The following is a 25,909-nucleotide window of genomic DNA, read 5'->3' as shown; positions in this document are numbered from 1 at the left end:
AATCAATCAATTAATCAATCGAATTTAGGATGGTCTTTGTATGCTGTAGTCACTGAACCAACAGGCCCAATTCAGTTCCAGCATGATAATGCACCTATGCACAAAGTGAACATGAAGGTACTATTTGCAAAATTGAAGTGAAACAACTTGAACGTTTTGCACAAAGCCCTGGCATCAACCCCAGTGATTACCTCTGGGATGTACTGGAACACCAAGTGAGTTCCAGACCTCCTTGTCTGACCTCACTAATTCATTTGTTGCTGCATTAACACATATCATCATAGTCATGCTCCCAAAGCTAGTGGAAAGACTTTCCAAAGGATTGCAGGTTAACAGCAATAGAGGGGGGGGAATCATGAATGTCTTAAATCTCTTAAATCTTGAATGGAACAACTGTGTGTTTTTGGGCAGTGGAAGAAAACAAGTAAACCCAGGACTTACCGATGCAAACATGGGGAAAGCATGACTTAATACAGTCATAACCCAAGGTCAGGATCGAGCCTATGATCCCAATGCAAATCCTCACAGTCATGCTCCAAAATCTAGTAGAAAGCCTTGACAGAGGAGTAGAGCTTATCATAACAGCAAAGTGAAATAAATCTCGAATGAAATGCTCAACAGTATGTGACAAACATTATGGTCACGTCCGCATAATTTTTACTATATTGTGTAGTTGCTTCACAAGTCAAAATGCCTGCAGTGCTATAATAATGTATTGAAACAGCACAAACTACTTTTTTAATGATTAACTTCAATATTTTTGGTTTTGAATTTGTCCGTTTTCATTTTGCTATGTTACCACAATTGTATTTAATGACTTGCTGATAGTGGAAATTCACTTCTATATACAAAAAATTGATACAGCAGAGACTGAACTCTTAATTTCTTCTAAATTCTATTTAAGCAAAGATTTCATGAAAATCCCACTATTAGTGCCATGTCACAGGTCTTGTGCATTGGGCCTGTATGTTTTCTATTCTTTACATGATTATTCGTTCATCATTTGTATCCCTGTATGTAACTTTTGCTGTCTTTTGCTGTACTACTTCTGTACTCGGTTTCTATTAAAATAAAAATAAACATAATTGATTACTTATAGCACAAAAGTAGAAGGCCCAAGAATTCCTTGCTCTTTTTTTGGAGTTTACAGAAAAATCTGATCATTCACTTCATTCATTTATCTGAATCTATGTTTGAGATTGATGTTTCTCCTTTTTAACCATTGCACATGCATTAGCAATGACTTCCTAGGGCATCAGAACAACAGACATTGTTCTTACAGAAGCACCAACCATTAAATTAGCACTAGAATCTCTAAACACATCACAATATTACTATACAAAAATATTTCTGTTAAAGTGAATTCTGCATTTAAAGTGGTGTGATACAGCTTATTTTAAAAGCAGAAGTATGCACTGCACAAGCCTATGCACACTATGCACAGGATAAATATGACATCTCCTTTTCTGCTTAACTTAGGTAAATGGCCCTATGCTCTGCTTTATGGATACTTGTGTATAATGAAAGTGTCACTCTGTCTGGCACATATCCCAGAAGACTTACTTATGGCATTTCATATATTCCTCTGAGGAAAGCTACTCATTTATCTTATCCTAACTCAGCATTTTATTTGCCATCTTGTCTGGCTTTTGTTCCCTATGACCTCTACATGCAGCAGTACTAAAACAAATCTACTGTGGCATTTTTGTATTAAAGGACATGATGACCAGATTGAAATGTTTGAATTCTTAGCAGTGCTCCTAGTAATACAGGTCACTGTTTTGGTTTGGTTTGAGGATTTATCATTTGTGTCATATTATTATATGAACAGCTCTTAAAGTATTAAAGCATATATTCACATGACCCATCACAGAAACTAGTAATTAATAACTACCAACTCTTAAAAAACATAAACAAAAAGCAAAAACATATTGATACAATATTAATTTTTAAATTCACATCAAGTGATTTGTTGTTTTTGAGTTAAAATTAATATTTGACCCATACTGGGATACAGTCTCTAATTCTTTTCAACCTACTAGCTGTTATTATTTTTCAAGAGCTATGCCATGGTGATTCAGAGAGGGCAGAGAATCTAATGTTGACCTAAAACACCTCATTAAAATGCACAAGAGACTATGAACAGCCTGATTCACTGTGTAGATGCATTAAACTGGAGGTTAAAGGCTAAGTGCTATCAATGATTATGGTTTGCTATTAAAGTAATATGTATAATGATATGAAATGGAGATGGAAAATGGAATAATTTTCCTGAGAGCAGATCTGCCTGAACTATTGTAAATGTAATGCAGATTATTATTAGTCAAATATAATATTATTCCTAAGGAGGATAATATTTTAATAACATTATTCTTAATTACTCCTAATTTCTAATAATTCCTAATAATAATAATAATAATAATAATAATAATAATAATAATAATAATAATAATAATAAGTTAAAGTATAACATGTTCGCAAGATTGTAATAGCGATGCTTTTTAAGCACCACCACTACTACTACTACCACTAATAATAATACTACACATATATACATACTGAGATGGAATAAAATGTTGGACTTCATGTCGGAAGGTCATGTTTTCAAGTCCCAGCACCACCAATCAATAAGTTGCTCTGGATAATGGCACCTGCTAAATGCCATAAATGTAAATAAATACATATGTATATCCTCTCTTATTCTCTGTCTTATATATATATATATATATATATATATATATATATATATATATATATATATATATATATATATATATATATATATATAAGATGAATGTACTAGACTGAAGGCAGGCACTTGCTTTATGACCTGTAGTCACTAAACAAACACTGTTATCTTCTCCCGCACAAAGATCTGTACTCATTACTCAGCTCTTCCTTGCTTTTCAGTTTTAAAGTATTGCAGCACAGCATTTATGCATTGTAGATTAAATTGCAGGCCTAATTCAGAGAGAATTAAAAAGGAGAAGTAGCAGCATGGCTGATTTTATTGCTAAGAATGAGCACTCGAATTGTCTCCAAGGAGATGCCCATCATTCCTAAAGCTAATAGCACTTGACTATAAATCACAAATCTGCTTTGCAAAGGAGGAGACAGGCAATTATGTTTGGCATTAGGCATTCAGCATGGCATTCTGCACAAGCTATACTGTGTTTGTCTGTATTGTCTTGGTTATGTCACAAAACATTTAAAAAGATGACCCTTAATTATGTTTATTGTTTTTGCTGAAAACTGTGACAGCAGTTAGTTACATCATTCAAAACATGCCTCACGCAGCCTGACATTGCGAACGAAACTAACACTGTTGCAGAGATGGCAGTGACAGATGTAATTAATGATTTAATAAGGGCAAAGTTGGAGCCCTGCCTTACTGCTCTACAGAGGGTCTGGTATCTGTTGCCTTCTGCCATCAGTCTATGGGTGTTATATAACACTCTGATTAAGCACTGAAATGTCATATTGTGTGCATTTCACAGATGTAAATTATATGTGATAATATGTATGTGGAAGATGCATCTCATGAAGCTTTGCCATAAAATTGCACAGGTCAAATATCTATATGTGACTGTGCAAAAGGAATTAGTCATTTAAAAAAATGACTGGGTAGTGAAATGTGTAGCCTTGCTGCATCATCTTCAGGGTCTGTAGTCTAAATCCTATACCTGGGTTGTTGTTTGTTTGCTCGAACCTTAAAATTTTGCTTGTAATTATAAATGTGTGTAAGTTACCCTGTAATGGGCTGAGGTCCAGTGTTCCCAAGATTCCAGCTTCACCAATTTAATTTAATTCCGTTTTGTTCGTATTGCGCTTTTAACAATGTACACTGTCCCAAAGCAGCTTTACAGAGATAAAGAGGTTATAAGATTGGAATTTATATGTTAGTACCTACAAGTTTAGTCCCTATAATTATATCCCTATTAGGTGAGCCAGTAAGGGGGTTCAATGCGAAACTGTTCATGCAACTTGCAGTCCTAAGCCATTGCAGCAGTATATTTATATTAATTACAGTCCAAATGTATCTTCATAGTTCTTGAGTTACTAAAAAACTGCTGTTTGCGTGGAACCATCTTCAGATGCAAAGTGTGGTCTCTAATTTAAGAGAACTCCATCCAGAGGTTGGGTGCAGGGATGAATCAGGAGGATGCGAAAAGACACTGGAACCTCAGAAGCACCACCATGCTGATAAATACTTACTGAAAGTAAGTGAGTAAAGGGGAGAAAATAAATGTAAAATTTATAGAAAAATAAAACGCGATTATTTATGAACAGTTCATGTAAGAAGGCATGTCCCTCTGATGACATAATACTGTAGGTATTGTAACCCAAAGTCCTACGTGTGGAGTAATTTCATATTTTTCAGTTAATGCTATGCAAATTAAGTAAGTTTCTTATTTTTACAAAAGTGATAACTACAGCTGTACAATCATACAATAGACATTAGCAAAACCAAAACTGTTCAGCAAGTTCTCTAAATATTATCTGCATAATGGATAAACGCCTCTGCTGTGAGAGCAAAGGTTAATTAAAAAGCCGTCACTCTGCATGAGCTGAACTGTGCGTGCCATGTCTGTGAAGGATATCGTGGACTCACTGCTGATTCACAGCAGAATGGTATTGGAAGTGCAACAGCAAATAACATCCCAGTTAACCATCCAGGGATGAGCTGCTGAAATAAATTGAACTAGCAGGCTAAAAATAGAACTGTTTCAGTATTCTGCATAGAAATACTGGTTTCTGCTGACTTTGCATGCATCACAATTGGCAAAACACAAAAACAATAAAAGACAAGGACAACATTCATGCAAGAAAGTACTGCAAGTTTAAAAACAGTGTGGTAGAGAGAAGCGATGTGATTTTATTTATAAGTTAATAACTATGATCGATAGCACTGCAGTCTTATATTATTTTGAAAGTTCCTCTTAGGGTGACTGGAACAGGAGAGAATTGAGCAGCTGCTTATCTTCCAGACTGAGTCTGAGGTGGAAACCGGTAGCGTTCAGTATGCAAAGTCATGCATACTGATGCTCGCCTGCAGGATAAATATAGAACTGAGCCTTTAAACAGTTTTATGCACAAGTTTTGTTTAGGCAGCATCTTTTTCCAATTCTAATCAAATTCTAATCAGACTTTGATCTACATATTTGCTGGAAGAGAAGTAGTGGAACTGACATATTCAGTTGTTTTTCACCCCTTCAAACATGCAGATATAGTGCTAAGTTTTTTTGGAATAAATATGTCCAATATTTTAAACGCATGAGTTATTTTATGTGTTAAAAACTGTGTAAATTATAAATGCTTCATACATATGTGCTTTCTATTTCTTACAAGATTCTTTGGTCATCATTTGTATCCCTGTTAATATTTGGTCTGAAATGTCCCCAGGGAGAACATGTATGTCTCCACAAAAAAAGTAAACTGGAGACCTGTGGAGCTTTGAAGTACCAATGGTACATACAATGCCAGTGTGCCAGCATTTAAGACTTTATTTTAAACCCTAAACTCAAAATAAAATCAACAACAACCTTTGAATGATTTTGAGGGAAAATATGCAGTAAATTTAATATTTTTCTGTCGAACACAACATGCAGGTTTTCTCCAGGAAAGGTTTAATTAATAGAACCTTCAATATTGTGTGGTATCATTTTGCTTTGTTTTGAAAAATTGCATGAATGGTGTCATATGCCCATTCCACTGCCTAATGGGTGTACTGTTGTAATCATAATCATTATTATTATTTCTCTGAAGTGTAAATAAGGGACTCTGTTGAGTTCATTGTTTATACTGCTTATACTTATCTCTGCTGAGCTTTGATCAGGGATAGCAGTGTACTGATGCTGGCCCAAGGCCTAACGCATGTTCAGATCATACACTGATTTGCCAAATACATGTTAACAAGATGTGATATCCAATGTAATATTTCCAAACACCCATTCAGTCCTCATATCACACATCCTTATAGTAGGTTATAAGATGGCACTGCTATATAAGTGATACAGAAATACGGCATATAAGGTTTCTTTAGATAGTACACGTTGCACTTAAATACAACTGAAAACTTTTGACAGAGGTGTATAAAAATAAAGTTAACCAGTAATCAATTATCATCATACTATATAAATAGCTAGGTTCAAAGCCTTTTAAACAATTTAACATACCATCAAAAACGGTAAAACCAGATGTTACAAAAGATGTTACATTACCACGTTTTACCAAATGTTTATATTATGTATAAATATAAAATTATTAAATATTTTCTTTTTGATTCTAAGATTGTCTTTGAGAAAAAAAAGAGAGTTTTGAAATTATTCTTATGGGTCGACCAGGAAGCAATGGAATTGAATTTGTACAATTTGTACAAATTTTAAAAAATTAAAAAAACTATGCACGTTTTAACTCCTTTTGTTCAACGTCAACTCCCTTTGTGTTTTGATAGTGGTGCTAGAGAGCACTGGCTAACACATTGCTCAAAAGTCTCCCATATTGTAGTGTGGTTAGAATCTGGTGACTGAGAAATCAACATAATTTCTATCATCTTCATGTCCAGCAATGGCTTCTAGATTTCATATTGTTGCAGTGAAATTGCACCTTTCTGCACCAGTAAGTGTGTTCTGAAATCTGTCTAAAAAATTGTGTTAAAAGCAGTGATTTTTGTTTAAAGAAATATGTCACATTAATTAAGAAACTTTTGCCATGTTGATGACATTATTTTATCACATTCATTAATTTTCAAAAAACTATTAGTGGAGTACAATAACATCAGATACTATATACTAAATATTTAAAAGGTTGTTTTCTTTAGTCCATGAAAAGTCAGGAGTGAGATGACTTATGGAAATTATAAGTTTTATATATTATTTTTCATGAAAATTCTAAACATTATTTGATGATTAATGCACACACACAATGAATGAAACTCACACACACACACACACACACACACACACACACACACACACACACACACACACACACACACACACACACACACACACACAAACGAATAAAACTGTAATGAAAGAAACTGTCAAATGTAGAATGAAGACAGAAACAGAGTAATAGACTGAGGAAGAGATGATGGAAGAATAGTAGAAGGAGATAATAAGTTGCACTAAAACTATGTTGCAATCACCCAAGAATGAATGATTTCTCTAACACTTTATGTTGGCACAAATTTAATTTGCTGAATATAAATAAGTGGAAAGGTCCTGCAGTTCTTTAAATTAGTTTTATTTGTTTATCCTATGCTACCATCAACGTTTTTAATATTAAAAGAAAATATTGATTCATTTTTTAATTGTTTAAATCCAAGGCTAGTTACACTTTGTATCATCTGCAAGAACCAAATAAAGAAATAAAAAAAAATCAATAATTCTGAACATTTCTGTGCAATTTTCTAATTGACACCAGCAAACGCATATTGACAAAAACACAGATAAACAAAAAACACACAGACAAACTGGCTCCTTGAAATTCATAACTGTGGTATTCATAATTGCATGTGGCATTTCACTGAAGTCATTGTTTCAGTTTTTGTATAGTTGGAATGTGTGAAACACTGAAAAATGTAACCACTCACCTGAAAAATATGAATTCACTATCTGGTGGTACAGCAAGTGCTATCGCACTTGATACCTGGTTTTTGGTCACGCTTTCTCCATGTTTACATCTGCCATTTCTGGATTTACATGTTTCCTCCTGCAGTCTAAAAATACACAGTTGGTGCACAATATGCACATCACATTCAAAATTCCCCCTTATTTGCTTCCCACTCTTCTGGGAAGATGTTCCACTAGATTTCAGAGTGTGGCTGTGGGGATTTAAGTTCATTCAGCTACAAGAGCATTAGTGAGATCAGACAGCTGGGGAGTCTTTAGTGGGCTTAAGGTCAGGGCTCTGTGAAGCCCACTTAAAGACTTTCGCTAAAGCCTTCTCGGATCATGATTTCTTGAAGCCTGCTTAGTGCACAGGGGTATTGTCATGAAAGAACAAGCTCGAGTTCCAGTGAAGGAGGGTTGCAGCATACAAAGGCATTCTAGACTAACTGCAGTGTCCACAAACATTTGGCATTGTGTGTGTGTGAGAATGAAATTGACTACAGATGGCCACCTGGGAACAATGATCATGTCTAAGCTGAAGATGTAATAATCAGAGTAGTCTAAAATGTTTTCTTTTATTCAGAGTGAAAAGAAACCAGTAATAATCTTCAGCTCAACGTTTTTTAAGTTTTAATACTCGGTAACTTGTGTACAATACTTGTGTAAGTTTGTTCAAAAGTCAAGTCAAAGTAAGCTTTGTCATTCAGCCAGGCAGCAAGGAGAAAGGAGAAGGGAGAAAATTGCATTTCCCCCGAAGGCTTCAATGTGCAAATGAACATATAACAGTCAATACACAAGACAACAAATAGAAGGTAACAAATAGGCAGCACAATAGACAGTAGTCAATGGACATAGATAACACAAAAGACAACACAAAAGGAAAAAATGCAGGAATGGTTAAAATAGTTAAGCACTATGAAGAACTAGTGAAGGTGATTGCCATTTGTTTCCTCATAGTCTAATGTAGCCAATAGATACTGGCTTTGCCTTGTGTCTTCTCCAACCTGCTGAATTGACTGTGGCTGAAATGGTGGTTTTTTTCACTCTCTCTCTCTCTCTCTCTGAGGAAGGGAGGGCAGTCTCTCTCTCTCTCTCTCTCTCTCTCTCTCTCTCTCTCTCTCTCTCTCTCTCTCCCTCCCTATCTGCCTATCTCGCTGTCTATCTCTTTCTCTGCCCCCCCCCCCTCCCTGCGCGCGTATGTGTGTGCGCGCGTGCGTGTGTGCATCTATAATGCTGCTGCTCCCGCAGACCACCTCAGTGCATCCGAGTAAAACGCGACAGCACATCTGATAAACACGCTATGGGCCAAAATGGTGGATTTAAAAGACTAAAATGTGCTGAGAAGTCGTGTTCTTCCTGTCGGGTGAGCTTTAACCTGTTGTTTCTCTTATCTGTAGACAGCACGGTTCAGTGTGTGTGTGTGTGTGTGTGTGTGTGTGTGTGTGTGTGTGTGTGTATTATGCTGTGTCTATGAGATAGTGCTGGATTCAGGATCTCAGTGTTTCTATATTTGTGTAGTGCAGGAATGACAAAACTAAGGTATGGCTGTATTTCAGTATTCTAGTATTATGTGCAATGGTTAAAGGATTCTGCCAGACCCAGGGAAATCCTAGATATATTTAGGTTATATTATTGTATTTGTCAGGAGTCATTTGTTTGGAAAAAAAACCCCACAACAACAACAAAAAAAAAAAAAAACAGTATATAAAATATTGCAATATCTATATACTCTTAAATATCTATACACTCTTATTTTTGTAAATACAATGACATAATAATCATGTTAATTGATAACTCCAGCTAATCATTTCTTGGAGCACCACCAACTGTCAAGCAGCTGATGCCTTCATCACAGTTTATTATTTCACACAGGCACTAATTATCCCTATAACCATATCCACATGTACTAGTTAGTTCTAGAGGTCCATCGGGCGTTTTGCATGGCTGGAGGACTTCATCATGCCATGTTATTTATTTGTGTATTTTACAGAAGAGGACAGATGTCTGCCTGTGAAAGAGCTTGCCTTTCAGATGACAATTTGTGACTTCAGGCACAGGTGTTTGCCAGGTGCTGTTCTTTACAATGCCTGTTATCTTATTTGCACTTCTTTCTGCTGTCATACAACAAGAACCACCATGGTGACAGACTTGATAGCCTGGTCCATTTCAAATATGACACAAGCCTCAGTATTGCTCCAACTGTTGTACTGCAGTGGGGAATTAGACTTTAGAATTGCAAGCGGTTGCAAATTGTTGTATATATTTTTACTATTGATGTTGTGAGCAGCCATGTTGATATGACACAATGTACTGAATTCAATTCCATTGAGTAGGTGTTTTCATGTTAGTAGTGTTTTCTTGTTTGGTTTTTCTTGTCTGATTTATGAACTTTTATCGAACACAGTGTGATAGTCTTCACACAACCTGGAGTACTGAGATTTTTAAAGCTGTAATGATTTTGTATGTTATTCTAGCCTAGCCCTGTTTGGGATCGTTATGGCCGAATACATGGTCTGATAAATGTTTTCAACTGATTTGCCCTTTATTATTATTATTATTATTTAATAGATGCCATAATAACCTTCTGAACATTGTTTAGATCAACCGCAGTATCTCTTGATCATGAAACTAGGCATGCGTGCATAGTCCAAACTATAAGGAATAATTTATTTAGCTGTATGTTGCATTCTTTGAAAGAAAACTATTGCCAACGTGTTGCATTTTAACTTGATCTAAGCTCAAATCCCCAAACTGTAAAACACTGCCTTTCAGATATTATTAGTTTTTTTTTCAAAATTTTTAGCATAAATACATACATAATACTGTATACATTATTGTATCCAGATGACTCTCCTCACTTAAATATAATTGCCTTATTTGCATCCAGGGAATACATTTTTAAATTGAAAGCTTAATACAAGGTTTGCTTGTATTTCTCTCTTATCAGATGCTGCATGATCACAACAAACCTCTTAGTAATAGAAAAATTGAATGGGTTGTATAATCGCACAAGAAAGGAACGGGTCTATATAAAGCAGTGCTTAGTGAAATGTAAAATAACAAAGGAATATGTAGACAGTGACTCCAGGGTTTTGAGGCTTTTACTATGCTGCTGTTCTCCATCATTGGCGTTCTCTCTTTTTTTCTCTCCTGGCTCTGCCAAACAGGATTACATTATTTAAATTTAATCTGCGGTTGTTATGCTCCTTAGGCTTTGAAGGATGCACAACTATATATGGCTCAGAAGCTTTTTAAAGATTTTTTTTCTCATTGTTATAAATGTAATAAACCTAGTTGAGTGCATATGTTTTCAAAATCTATTATAAAAAATAAAATAAAAAAACATTTTTCTTGTTACCTCCTAAAGTGAATCTAACATTTATTGTATTGTAATATATCCTAATGTGAACTGTTTTGGCCAAATTAAGTTATACATCATATGTTTTGATATGCATCTATACAGAGCAAATCGTGTTTCCATTTCCACCGAGAAAGGCATCATTAACTGGGATAGCTGTGACAGCTCAGGCTGCCTGAGGGCCAAACTATGGGCTCTAGAGGAGTGGAGAGGCGCAAACCGGCCACCCCGGCCCAGACCCCAGAGGGCAACGTGGTGATGAGCTTCAGCTTCGAGAGCTATCAACTGGAGGAAGAGGACTGCCAAGGCAAAGACGTCCCAGACAAAGGGGTTCTGGCTCTATCAGAACCTGGTAAGAGGCTCCCTTATATAACTGCTTTACTGCCTGGAGATTGATATCACTCAGGACACAAAACCACAATGACTGCAAATTGGATAAATTACGTTATGTTTTTGGATACAGACTGCATGTTCCAGGCCTGAGGTCAAACCGCACAGAAGGTTATATCACCTGCTGTTTAATAGCAAGAGCTAACCTTGTTAGTTTAGATAAGACACTGACTAGAAGGTCATGTTAAGTAAATCATTGGCATAAAAGGGATACTCGACAAATGTTGCGTTTTCAAATCTTCTCACTGAATATACATTCCACAGGGTTTCGATGCTCCATAAACTCTAGATAGTTACTTTTTCAAAAACAGCTTGAGATGGATTTATGCATACATAATACATAACCAGAATGCATCTAGGGTAGGTGGTTTAGTATTCCACATTCATACTGCCACTTGAAAGGCATAATACTTTAAATCTCAATGCCATGAAAATAAACAGGTGTTAGATATATCTCCAGAAAACTCAAAAAGAGAGTGAAAGAGAGAGGGAAATATAAACAAGTTGATTTTAATTAGATGCTGAGAGATTCACACTGTATTAGAATGCATCACATGTAGGTTTTTGTTTATTTTCACCAATTGTGTTTGGTTTAAATTTATAGCGTTAGAGGAACAAGTTCCAGATGATCGCTATCATGGAATCTATTTTGCAATGCTTTTGGCTGGAGTTGGCTTCCTGTTACCCTACAATAGCTTCATCACAGATGTGGACTACCTCCATCATAAATTTAAAGGTGCCACTTTCTCTCATTAAACATCTTATATTACATTAATGTATGACAGGAGGTGTTAAAATGGTGAGCCTGATATTTTTTTGTCTATCTGTCAGTCTAAATGTCATTAGACTGATTTGTTACTCTTCTTTGGTCTCTTCATTGTTTCTTGTAGAAAGACCATTGATAAGATGTGTGATAAGTGATGAGATTTGAGGTCGTGATTGTATGGCTTTTTTGCCTTTCCAGGAACATCTATTGTGTTTGACATGAGCTTGACATATATTCTTGTGGCCCTTGTTGCTGTGGTACTGAACAATGTCCTGGTGGAGATGCTCAGCCTGCACACCAGGATTACTGTGGGTAAGTCTGTTCTATGCAGATACACACACACACACACCTAAACACACACAAAAGGTGGAGGGAGGCGGTAGTGTATTGACCTGAGAGAATGCATGACTAGCCCTACGGGAGCAGGGAGGAGGGGCTTTCATCTCACTCCCCCAGCCACATCAGTCATCATCACTAACATCCACAGACTCCTGCTGAACCAGCGCTGGGGGAAGAGCAGGGGAGAGGCTTAGCATATAAAAGAGGCAATTCATTTTCAAAACAACACTTGCATTCCTATGTGAATGTGTGCCTCTTTTCCTGTGAAGCATTGTTATTATGAACAGTAGAAGATTCGCGTTTCTATACATGCGTCTCTCATATTCTCATATTTTAGACAGTATGTTTTAGAGCTTCTACTACCCAAGGACACCATAAAATGTAGTTGTTCCTCAACCAGGACAGTGTTATTATGCTTGTATGTCTGATGGATAACCACAGAAGCACATACACCCTAGAGGAAGAGAAAAACAAAGATGGCATCAAACATCATCTTTAATATCTCTACATTAATGTTTTTCATTGCATTGGCTACAGCTCCAGGCATCAGTGAACCAAAATATCTTACCATTGGAGATTTAAGGGAGAAAATATGGAAGAGACCAGAAGTTAATGTACATGTATATATATATGCATGTGTTTATCATTTATATAAAGTAAAGTGTTTCTCAGTGTATACAGTGTATCTGTATACTGGGGGGAAAAAGAGAAACTAAATTATACTATAAACTATACTACTAATCTAAACTATAAATCATGGCATTAACAAGCCTCAATAATTTTGTACAGAATAACTACTAAAACTCTCTCCATCTTAAAACACTATTTTGAGCATATATAAAAGATTTGACCCTTCTTTCGGCTAATATTTGACTCTTCAACCTAACAATAGCAAGCTATTTGGACACACAACAACTTTTTAAATCATTAAATCATGATTTCTATGAGTGAGAAATTTTAAAGAGAATAAAAGGAAAACATGATGAAATCTCCTTAAATGATGAACAAGTCAGTAGCAATACAAAAATAAATAGCTTTTTAGTAAATGTAAATTCATTTGTTATTTAGTAAATTATTCCCTTTATCTCTTATCATAATTTTTAAACTATTTTTTAAAATAGATCTGGTTGCTATTAAAAAGTTATCAAATAAATAACATATTGAGAGGTGGGAATTATATATTCTGCAGTACATTTATTTTTTATGTACTACTGTAGCATAAAATTAATATTGAGTAAGGAGTATTTTAATGTCCATTTATTCAGAGTACAGATTGATCTTATGATGACGATAGCGATATGACAAAATGTAAAAAATAGAAAAAATTTGGGGCAACAGGCAGCAGCGTATGATGTACGATATGTTGGACATGCAGCTGGGATGAGCGAATCTCTCTCCCTGTGAGATGCCCCACTCTCGCTAGCGGTCGACAGAGTAAAGTTGGCTCAGTGTGTATTATTTTTTTCAAACGGTTTCAAACAGCAATTTTAGTGATAAAAGCATGTCTTTCAAGCGTCCAAGTATGTCTCATGCTTGCAGTGACAAAAATAAGAGGAAAGCAATCAGTTTAGACCAGAAAATGAAAATTATAAATCAGCATGAGGCAGGGAAGACGAATTTTCGACTTACGATGGGCTCGTCATAACGTATCTCCATCGTAAATAGAGGACTACCTGTAATTTCATTTCTGGAAACTTGTACTTTACTAGATTGTAACGCATATTTTACTTTTTGCTCAACTACATTACCGAAAACATGATGTACCTCTTTATCTATATACTTATATATTATATGTACACACAGTATATTGCATAATTGCTGGATCCAGTCTGAGGGTGAAATTCAGATCGAATCACAGCTGCCCATTCGGGATCACTTGCTGTATAAGTGATTGAATTACACCCACAAAATAGTGTATTGGCCAAGTAAATTATCACATAAAAAAATTGTTCTGGCAGGTTTTTCTAAGTAGCGCAAATGCAGTTGTTTGACACTATTGGAATTTAATACTACTAATACTAATACTAAACCATGCCCAAAACCAGCATGACAAACATGAACATTTCCAGTACACAAAAACTATTTGGATATTAGCATTTCTCAGCTATCTTTTTTCTAACACAGCACCAATTTTATTTTCGAATGTGATCATAAATATTGATGATTTTTATGATGTTATTTATATTGTGCTAATAGATTTTCATTTAGGTTTTTTTCTGTGGAGTACTTGCATGTGTAAAATTGCCAGGCAATAAATAAACCATTTGTGCAATATAGATTTTCTTAGTAGTTGCTTAAAAGCTTTTTAGTTCATACCTGGGAAGGCTGTGCAATACTTTGCTAATTATTCCAATGATTAAATAATTTTTTGCTGTCAACTAATTAAAGCTAAAGCATTTCTGACTGCCACTACACTTTTCTCTAGGACCTTAATGCATCACTTGACCAGATACAAATGCATTTTTCTTATAAAGATTACAAAAGATAATGCATATAAAATGAATTCAGAGCTGAAGAACAGGTGCTGTATTATTTTTGTTGTATATATTTCAAAAAGCTTGCCAGAAGGCTTTAACATAATGGTTTGAGGATCAGAACAGAAAAATTGCATGTGTGCAAGGTTTTTGATTTACTGCAAGTGTTGTAATATTTGAGCTAATTTACAATTTACAAACTGCACAAAAAGACATTAAACTCGCTTGAAATGTTAGGGCATAGTTAATAATTAAAAAATGTTTGGTGGTTTGGGGAACATGTTAAGACTGATGCACATTTCTTTTCATGAGTTTTATGAACATTATTTTAATGGAAAAATCTAATGTTGGGTTTTACTGCAATCAAAACACCACCATAATGATCTCCAAATTAATACCAAATTTCTGCTCTTTTTTTTTCTGTATTTTGAGCCATTGCTCTGTTGCTCTCACAGATTACACATTGTGCAAAGAGCTGCATATCTCTGCAGAGGTCTTTACAAAATAATCAAAATTCTTTGATAATAAAATATGGTGTGAGAGTTGTATCTTGATTGCATGTGTTTTTCTTTTTCTATTTCTGGAAAATCATACAGGCTTCACAATGAATCACTGCAAGTGTGTTTTAGCTTTGTTAGCAATTCTGATGACTATAAGATTTATTGGACATTTCTAGAAAACCGAAGTACATCTGGTATTTGATGGCTTTTGCTGTCAACTGTAGCCTAAATAACATATTTTGAATTAGTTTTCTTTTGGAAAGACATAGTTGTTTTAAAACAGTTTGCGTATTCAATTACATTAGAGTTCAAATAAAGTTTCATTTGCATCTAGTTCAGGAGTTTAATAAAGTGATATTCTGCCAATTATTTGTTGTTATAATCTGAGAATGAAGCATGTCTTCCATTTGTCAGCAGCCTAGTTTTTCACAGTGATGGACAGTAATGAAGTAAATGTAATTTGTTACTGTACTTAAGTAGTTTCTTCGCCTGTCTGAAGTATTTACATTTGTGGAGACTTTTACTTTAACTTCGCTACATTTTAAGATCAAATATCTTAATTTTTACACTTACATTTTGTGAAATTGTGTCTTTTTATTTGACTGGATAAAAACGTAACTGGTCAAGCACACAGCAAGCTACCAATCAGGGTAGAGTGCAAACTCTGTTTTAAACTTGTTTTGATGGCCGCTTGGTAGTACTTATCACCAGCATACAGTTCAGCATCAGTTCAACAGCAAACAGAACATTTTGAGAGGAATAAATGATGGAAGAAACTGGTATCAGTCAGTGTTTGACTAATTAATATCGGTCTATTAATAGATTGATTAAACTGATTTGGTTAAGCAAAATTATTGTGACAAAAATAATAATATGAACATTAAAGATGCAACAAATCACAGTACTTTGGATACTTATGTACATTTCAAGGCAAATACTTAAAAAGTTCAAAAGTAGCACTATCTCTACTTAAACTCAGGTACATGGTTTCTGTACTTCGTCCACCACTGTTTTTTTTAGTGTTTTTCATTGTTTAGAGTACATAGTGAAAATAACCTTCCTGCATAGACCAAGCATATAGACAGTATTGTATTAGAACAGATACAATTATGGATAATGATATTACCAACCCCCTGGGTATTTAAGAAGTATGCATTAATAGTACACCTGTATGTAATTCCCAGCACAGCCACCACTTTGAGACAGAAGCCATATATTTAGCTTGATTTCTTTCATTAATTAGGAAAGAACCAATAATAGCTCAGTTTGCTCACTTCCTATGCTTGAAATCACATTAAGCAAATTTAGGACATTTGAAAGATATTGACTGTCAACATAAGCAGCATGTTTTTTCACTGCAATACATACTGTGAAATCTCTGCACTGAATGAATAAATTAATGTAAATACCATTTTGCTTCCAGGGTACCTCTTTGCTCTTGGCCCTCTGCTTTTTGTCAGCATTTTTGATGTGTGGCTGCAAAAGTTTTCCACAAACCAGGCATATTCGCTTAACCTAATATCTGTGGGTGTCGTGGCATTTGGATGCACAGGTATACTAGTATTATGGGTAGAGCACATCATCTTATTTATTTCCCCTTCAGTGAAAAATTGACTGTATATGTACTGTAATTATCCTGCTAGTTTGATTGTTTGTCTGTTTTGTCTATAGTGCAGCAGTCCAGTTTCTATGGTTACATGGGAATGCTTCCAAAACGCTATACACAAGGAGTAATGACTGGAGAAAGTAAGATAACCCAGCCTGATTGATGTAAGAAATAAATATGCCATTGTAGGAAAGTAGGTTTGTTACCTTACCGAAGTGATTTATACTAAAGTTTTCCCTTTCCTTTTATTCCACATGCCACTTTTCAACAATTGCAGTTAATAAATGATTACTGAAGGACCCTAGCTTTTTAGCTATATATAGTTGCATTTAATGTCATGGAACATCAACAGGACACCTTACATTATAATGGTCGCCGCTCATAGCCTCTGCTTTTCTCCTGGCTTTTTGTCTTGCAATGAATAAGGCACAAAGTGCAGTCTCATATACTAGAGAGACACTCAAAAGCGAAAGGCTGAATGACCTCCCATAGAGAAAAACATTTACAGCATGCAAACTCTGTAAAATCTTTCCATAAATGTTAAATACACACAGAAATCTTTTTTCATTTTAATCTTTTTTTTTTATGGTTAAATAACATGTTTTTTATGAATTGTGAATTAACTGTTATTGCAGAAACAATAAAGTAGAGCGCATTCATTTAAAGCCCAGTCAGGATAATGTTGTTAAAGTCAGTTAATCAGCGCCATCAGACTTGTGAATTCGACTACACTGTGTTATACATTCATTTATAAAACAGGTGTTGCATACATACATCAGACCCAGTATATGTACACTGAAAGCGCTTTTTTTTCACAGGCACGGCAGGAGTGATCATTTCTCTTAGTCGGATCTTTACCAAGCTGCTGATTAAAGACGAGACGAAGAACACCATCATCTTCTTTCTCATCTCCATCAGCATGGAGCTGATGTGTTGCGTTTTGCATCTGGTGGTGCGCAGGACAAGATTCGTGAGTTATTATACTAGCCTGGCCCGTCAAGGCTTAAGCCACTCCAAAGACCACGCACACCACAGCAACCAGTACCACGTGCACCATGACGTCATAACAGAGGATGTGAGATTTGTAAGTGAACAAGTCACAGACATTGTTATAGCTAATTGGAGCTATGGAGAGCAAATATGTCTTGGAACATCTATAGATGTATATAGAGCAGAATGTGGTTTGAAATGGCTTAGTATTCGGCTTTCTTATTCACTGATGATTTGTGTAGTGTAGGTCTATGCATTGTTTTTACACTATTTTACCAAAGTATAATTTTTTTTTTAATTATTAACAAAGCATAATAAAATTTTTGTATAGACTTTGTGTGATTCAAACCATATTTTTCATGTCCTAGCTGGTCACAAATAGACTATAAAAAGCTCTTTTGCCTGTAAAAATGTTAATACCTTTAAAAACTGTAGCTAATTGCAATTGCAATCTTTGGTAATACAGGGTGTCAGGAGACGTGTTCTGCTGTTATGCAACAAGATACATTGACTTTTATTTTATTTTCATCTCTTTATAAACTAAACTCTTGGATGTGTGCAGCATTAAGCTCTAAGTAATCCTTATAATCCATTGTCTAATAATCAACAAACAAAGATAAATATCAAAACAAGCCTGGTTATATAATTTTATCAAGTGTATTCAGTTTATATCACATCAGATTGAGATTAATAGCAAAAGCAAAAAATATATATAGTAATAAGGCATAGTGTCTTTTTCTAGCTTCCATGAAATGAAATGGGCCATGAAAGGAAAATCCCCTTTGATTTACCCAAATGTTTTTTTTTTCTTAAAATTCGTTCAATACTTACTGTCGTTTGTTCAGGTCCATTTGTCTGACTGTGGTGAATGTTTCTCTATAGCAGAGAGTGAAATACCTAGATTTAATGTTAGTGACTGTTAGGCTCATTTACATAAGCACTTCAGAACAACATTGTTTCTGTAGTCGACAAACAGAATGCTAATAACTATGTTTTTTTTGCCAGATATGTTCTCCAATATTTGCAAAGCCAGCATTCTGGATTAAGAAAGGCTTATAAAAATCTACTCATTCTGAACAAATAGAATATTCCCTAATTTTACAGACTGTTACCTAGGGAAAAAACTGGCAAAAATGACTGACTAGCTAAAAAAACAAAAAACAATGTACCAATTGCAGGCTAAAACTGAACTGTTGTTTTATTAAGCCCCTCCTTCTGGTGATTATATTTTGCTGTTTTTCCTCTGAAAAACAAGACTTTAGTCCGACTGGATGGTCTATTGCCTTAGAAAGCTGGCACTCTATTTCAATTTCAACAAATTAAAGAGAGTGGCTACTCTGGCGCAGCCTTGCACTTAATCAAGTAATGGTCCTCTTCACTGGCCCCTGCAGAACTGCTAACTTGTCACAGGAAGATGCACAACAGCTGGATCCACTATATCCTCTTGCATGGTTACACACGTCTGATCAGTACACTTATTGGTTATGGCAGATCATTCATTGGCTCTGTCAATGTTTTTATTTTACTGAATTTAATACGGTACAAAATTAGTACCTTCCTGAAAATGCAGGATTTACCTCCTTGCTCCTGTGTATCTGCAATGGCTTTCAGTAAACATCAGTTCTAACGTCATCTCTCTGATGTCAAGGACAATGGTGCAGTGGGTGTTTCTCCTGCTGAAGACGGCAGTGTAGAAACAGACTACAGTGGCGGGAGCACATATGTAAGATTTGATGTGCCTAAGATGAAGATAAAAAGGAGCTGGCCAGGCATCAAGGGTAAGATCATAACCAGCAATACTAGTACAAATCTTGTGTGTGTGTGTTTTGGTATTTTGACATATGAAGTGAGGAAAGTATAAAATACACAACTAAAAAAACACAAATAAATTGTTGTTCATTAAGGTGTTGGGGGAGAGAAAAAAGTTTAGAATGCATCATTTGTTAGATAGGTATTTATTATTATTATTATTATTATTATTTATTTATTTATTTATTTACATTTTTTAAATTTTTTTAAAGAAGTAATGCTAAATTAAGAACATCTGGAAGAGGCTGGTCTTGTTTGAACCCTGATAGAGGCTTGGATATTCAGACATCAAGTGGAAGTCCTTTCCACCTCCTTGGTGATAGGAGGGAGAGCAGTGTTTGAGGATCTGAGGGAGTGTGTTGTAGTGCTGGGACTGCAATTCACACCCATGTGCAGTTCTTCTGCGAACTGTTTCCTCTCCTGTATGGGATGTATTAGTATGGTGTATCATTGCAAACTTCCTCTATTGGAACCAAGTGTCTCTAACCCTAAGCCTAACCCTAACCCAGCATGACAGTGTCCCTGTGTGTCAGCTCCATAAATACATGGTTCGAAAAGGGTGGAGTTAAAGAACTCCATTATCCTGTACAGAGCCCTGACCTTAGCCCCACTAAAAACCATTGGGATGAACTGGAACATCAGTACTCCTTACCCAACATCAGTGTCTGATGTCACTAATGCGCTTGTGGCTGAATAAACAAAAATCCCCACATCTATACCCCAGATCTTGTGGAAAGCATCCCAAAAAATTGGAAGACACCTGACAGTAAGATATGTGCTAATTCTCATTCCCAGTTAGCTGTTATAATATCCTCCACTAGATTTTGGAATGTGGTTCTGGAGATTTGTGCTCATTTAACCACAAGTGTGTTATTAAAGTCAGATACTGATGTACAGTGAGAAGGACTATGGTGCAGTCAGTGTTTAAATTCAAACAACCCTCAAACTGATTCTTGATATCTAATCTGTAGCTTTTTAGTAAATAATTGCATTTTATATTAGGTAAAATGTAGCATATAATCAAATAATGATCAGATCATATCTTTGAGAATAGAATTGGAAAGTAATTTGCTCTTTGCTTTGCAGATATGATCCTGCATCGTTATGTGGTCTCTCGTGTGATATGGCCTTACATGTTGTCCATTGCTGTCACCTATTTTATCACACTGTGCCTGTTTCCTGGCCTGGAGTCCGAGATCCGCAATGCCACACTGGGAGATTGGCTACCGATTCTCATCATGGCCATTTTCAACATGTCCGACTTTGTTGGCAAAGTGAGTTCCTGAATGAAAAAAAGAATAATGTTTTAAAAATTGACACAAACCTAATTAAACATTCTTAATCTTAATTATTCAATTCATGTTGTTTAGATGAATTACATTATGCACTTGTGGTGTGGCAAATGTAGTAAATATGGGTACTAATCAAAGTGTGTTTGTATTTAGATCTTGGCTGCTTTGCCATATGAGTGGAATGGTGTTCGCCTGCTGTTTTTCTCATGCATAAGGGTGGTCTTTATCCCTCTCTTCATCATGTGTGTGTTTCCCGTGCCAAAGCCTACACTTTGTCACCCAGCATGGCCCTGTGTCTTCTCGCTCCTCATGGGAATCACCAATGGTTACTTTGGTAGTGTACCCATGATTCAGGCTGCTGGAAAGGTGCCTCCTGAGCAAAGGGAGCTGGCAGGTAAATCTAAATGAAATATTGTGAGAAAACAAGATCATTTATATTAGAACAGCTTAACTGAATTGTACTGAATTATCTGAACTGCACTGGAGAGGTGGGCATCATTTAAAAAAAATATTTTTTTATGTTTTGAGGATGGGAGTGCAGATTGTTATTTAGCAAACCATTTCAAAATCTCTTATACGTGTTCAAATGAGTTGAGATCTGGGTTTTGTAAAAGCTATTGCATATGATTTACATACATTTCATACTCATGAAACTATTGAGTAAGCCCCTTTTTGCTGTAGATGTAATGGAGTCATGCGAAAGAGACATCCTATATTATAATAGAAATATTTCCTTATAGAATAAAAGTGTATATTTGAAAATGGGAATGTATGTTTTTCTCCGCTTATGTAATTAGATTTTTGGAACCTACAGTGAGGAAAATAAGTATTTAAACACCCTGCTATTTTGCAAGTTCTCCCACTTAGAAATCATGGAGGGGTCTAAAATTGTCATCGTAGGTGCATGTCCACTGTGAGAGACATAATCTAAAAAGAAAATCCAGAAATAACAATATATGAGTTTCAAACTATTTATTTGTATGATACAGCTGCAAATAAGTATTTGAACACCTGTCTATCAGCTAGAATTCTAACCCTCAAAGACCCACACAGATCTTCTCTAGATCAGTCAGGTTTCTGGCCTGTTGCTGAGAAACACGGAGTTTGAGCTCTCTCCAAAGATTCTCTATTGGGTTTAGGTCTGGAGACTGGCTAGGCCACGCCAGAACCTTGATATGCTTCTTACAGAGCCACTCCTTGGTTATCCTGGCTGTGTGCTTCAGGTCATTGTCATGTTGGAAGACCCAGCCTCGACCCATCTTCAATGCTCTAACTGAGGGAAGGAGGTTGTTCCCCAAAATCTCGCAATACATGGCCCCGGTCATCCTCTCCTTAATACAGTGCAGTCGCCCTGTCCCATGTGCAGAAAAACACCCCCAAAGCATGATGCTACCACCCCCATGCTTCACAGTAGGAATGGTGTTCTTGGGATGGTACTCATCATTCTTCTTCCTCCAAACACTTTTAGTGGAATTATGACCCAAAAGTTCTATTTTGGTCTCATCTGACCACATGACTTTCTCCCATGACTCCTCTGGATCATCCAAATGGTCATTGGCAAACTTAAAACGTGCCTGGACATGTGCTGGTTTAAGCAGGGGAACCTTCCGTGCCATGCATGATTTCTAACCACGACGTCTTAGTGTATTACCAACAGTAACCTTGGAAACGGTGGTCCCAGCTCTTTTCAGGTCATTGACCAGCTCCTCCCGTGTAGTTCTGGGCTGATTTCTTACCTTCCTTAGGATCATTGAGACCCCACGAGGTGAGATCTTGCATGGAGCCCCAGTCCGAGGGAGATTGACAGTCATGCTCAGCTTCTTCCATTTTCTAATGATTGCTCCAACAGTGGACCTTTTATCACCAAGCTGCTTGGCAATTTCCCCGTAGCCCTTTCCAGCCTTGTGGAGGTGTACAATTTTGTCTCTAGTGTCTTTGGACAGCTCTTTGGTCTTGGCCATGTTAGTAGTTGGATTCTTACTGATTGTATGGGGTGGACAGGTGTCTTTATGCAGCTAACGACCTCAAACAGGTGCATCTAATTTAGGATAATAAATGTAGTGGAGGTGGACATTTTAAAGGCAGACTAACAGGTCTTTGAGGGTCAGAATTCTAGCTGATAGACAGGTGTTCAAATACTTATTTGCAGCTGTATCATACAAATAAATAGTTTAAAAATCATATATTGTGATTTCTGGATTTCTTTTTTAGATTATGTCTTTCACAGTGGACATGCACCTACGATGACAATTTCAGACCCCTCCATGATTTCTAAGTGGGAGAACTTGCAAAATAGCAGGGTGTTCAAATACTTATTTTCCTCACTGTATATGCACTTGCAAAAGATTGCATACCATTAAGACAAACTACAGACAGTATTTCTTTAAAATTAGTGTAAATTGGGTTTTTGTGAATTCTTCCATCATTATATATACCAGGTATTAAAGATCAGAAAAAAAGGTATTTCTTTTAAGGATTGTGATGTAAATATTGTTTTATGATTGATATGCTCACTCTCTGCCTCAAAGACAGCCTCTCATTTCTTTGGTGGTTCTTCCCCAAACTGTTGCCACAATTTTGGAAGTACACAACTGTATTGAATGTTTGTATATGCTGTAGAATTACCATTTCCCTTCATTAGAGCTAAGAGGCCCAAACATATTCCAACAAGATGATGCCCTTGTACACAAAGAGAGTTCCATGAAGATCTGGCTTATGTGGGTTGGGGTGGAAGATCTTGACTGGACTGCTTTAATGCTCTGACCTCAATACCTTTGGGATGAACTGGAAAAGTGGAACTGGTGAAGCAGCAGCAACCCAATGGCCACTGTTAAAAAGCTTTACAAAATGATCTTCTCTAAAGTTATAAAAGGAGAGCCTGAAAGAAGGACAACCATATCAGGTTCCAAAAAGATTTGACAATTTTATGGATAATCGTGAGTAATATGACTTAATGGATTCAGAGAATATGAGTAAATAAAAAAATTAGGAATCGTATGGACTGATGAGACAAACATTGTAGGCTGTAGCACTATGTTGAAAACAAGATCCTGCTTTGAAGCAGAATTGTGCAGCAGGTACTTCTTAGCAGCAGGGACTGTTTAAAATTAAGCGGAGGAAAATTGCAGCCGAATACATAAAAAAAACCTGCTCCAGAGAGCACACAACCTTAGTGTAGGGTGAAGGTTTACCTTTCCATACAATGCCATGTTTTTGGAATAAGTTTCTGGATGTCCCTGTGTGGCACAGCCATCTGTGAACCACACAGAACATCCATGGAGAGACCTGAAGATGGCAGTTTGCAGATGCTCCCTATCTAATCAGATTACGATTTAGAGAAGCTGCCAGGAAGAATGGGAGAACCTGTCTAATTCAGGGTTCTGGAAAGTTTGTCGAGATTTGATGCTTCCAAAAACTAAATTCACGAAAAGTATGAATAAAGAGCTGAATCTAGTCAGTCAGGTATAAGAGAACACACTACAAATAATTTACATAAAAATGTTGATTCTTTTCTTAAAACATGTCTAAACATAAAAACAAGTTTCTAATAGCTAGTGTAAATCATACAGAGTGAGTGTAATCATGTATATTGTATAGAAACATAATTTAATCATGTATAGAAACTTTCATAGAAAAGTAGTGAATTGTAGAAAACTTCTAACATTATCACACCTTTAGAGGATTTTGGCACTGATGATAAAAAAAATAACTATAATATATAATTAATGCCATCAAAACATGTATAATGGGAAAGTGTCTGTTATAGAATACCAGCGTTTGAGGTTCACTCCTCAATATGAGTGGGAGTGTCCATTTTGATTATATTTAGAGCTACATGATTAAATCATGTTGACGTTATTGAAACAAATTGTGTTCATTTAACTCAATCATGTGGAACCAATGTAAACAATATCATTTGACTTAATTAAATTCAATAACCATTTATTACTGAAATATTTTAGTTCAGATTTTCAAAATATTTGAGAGGAGCATTTTTGTAGGTTACTGTGTGTAGTTTGATGGCCAAAAAAACCTAAAAGTGTGCAAAAAGTGTTGACGTCTGAATATTTTTATAAACACACTGTATGTCTATATTTAGATATTTCTATAATTTATAAAACCCAGCTAAATTTTTCTTTTCAGGAAACACCATGACTGTGTCATATATGACTGGACTGATGCTGGGATCTGTAGTTGCCTACGCTGCCTATCGTTTCACTGCCACAGGCTCCAGCACCATCTTGAACTTCACCCAGGGGTATTAACTCACCGCAACACATTTTCACCAATAACATTCATGTATCTCAACAAATTTCACAAAGTAGCAAATCGGAAACTCTGCCACAGGTTTATGTTGTCCCAACTGTAATGCGATGCACTTTGGAATGTATTAAACTAAGGGAAATTCCTGCCAACACTAAAGACCTATACGTATGCTTCATTGTGCTGTTCGTTGATGTTTTATGAAGGTATACATGTATGTCTAGCTCCAGAAAGAAAGTCATGTGGCTCATGTCCTATGGTGAATTCTGCCTTGATGTTTCCTACAATGAAAAGCTGTATTGTCTTTAATTGTGCATCATGAATGTTGGACTATATATATATCTTTTTTTCTTTTGCTAAAGCAACTGAATGTGAATCTTGGTGAATAAAGGCTTTTTTTTTTTGTACATTGTATTGATTTTATTGCTGGATCTGTATCTAAATTGCTTTTTTAATGCCCCTTTTATGTGAATGTATACATTTAATAATACAAAATTACAAACAAA

At 35.9% G+C, this 25,909-nt stretch overlaps 1 protein-coding gene across 5 annotated transcripts; it reads left to right on the top strand.

Moving 5' to 3' along the window:
• Window positions 1-83: 83 nt before the first annotated feature.
• Window positions 84-25,909, top strand: slc29a4a (solute carrier family 29 member 4a). Of its 5 annotated transcripts, none has more exons than XM_083523929.1 (12): window positions 142-215; window positions 9,607-9,684; window positions 11,080-11,326; window positions 11,969-12,100; window positions 12,329-12,442; window positions 16,867-16,995; window positions 17,115-17,189; window positions 17,868-18,133; window positions 19,688-19,817; window positions 20,935-21,122; window positions 21,294-21,534; window positions 25,284-25,909. In XM_083523929.1, the coding sequence occupies exons 3-12, from the start codon at window positions 11,164-11,166 to the stop codon at window positions 25,403-25,405; spliced, it is 1,560 nt and encodes a 519-aa protein (XP_083380055.1). In that variant the 5' UTR covers window positions 142-215; window positions 9,607-9,684; window positions 11,080-11,163; the 3' UTR covers window positions 25,406-25,909. The 5 variants fall into 5 exon arrangements, with proteins under 5 accessions (XP_083380058.1, XP_083380055.1, XP_083380054.1 ...); XM_083523928.1 differs by lacking the exon at window positions 142-215 and adding an exon at window positions 8,735-8,979; XM_083523931.1 differs by lacking the exon at window positions 142-215 and adding an exon at window positions 8,789-8,979 and having other exon boundaries at window positions 9,607-9,673.

Source organism: Silurus aristotelis (genome assembly GCF_946808225.1).
Source record: "Silurus aristotelis genome assembly, chromosome: 21".
NCBI lineage: Eukaryota > Metazoa > Chordata > Actinopteri > Siluriformes > Siluridae > Silurus > Silurus aristotelis.
This window is presented reverse-complemented; position numbering and strand designations above follow the sequence as displayed.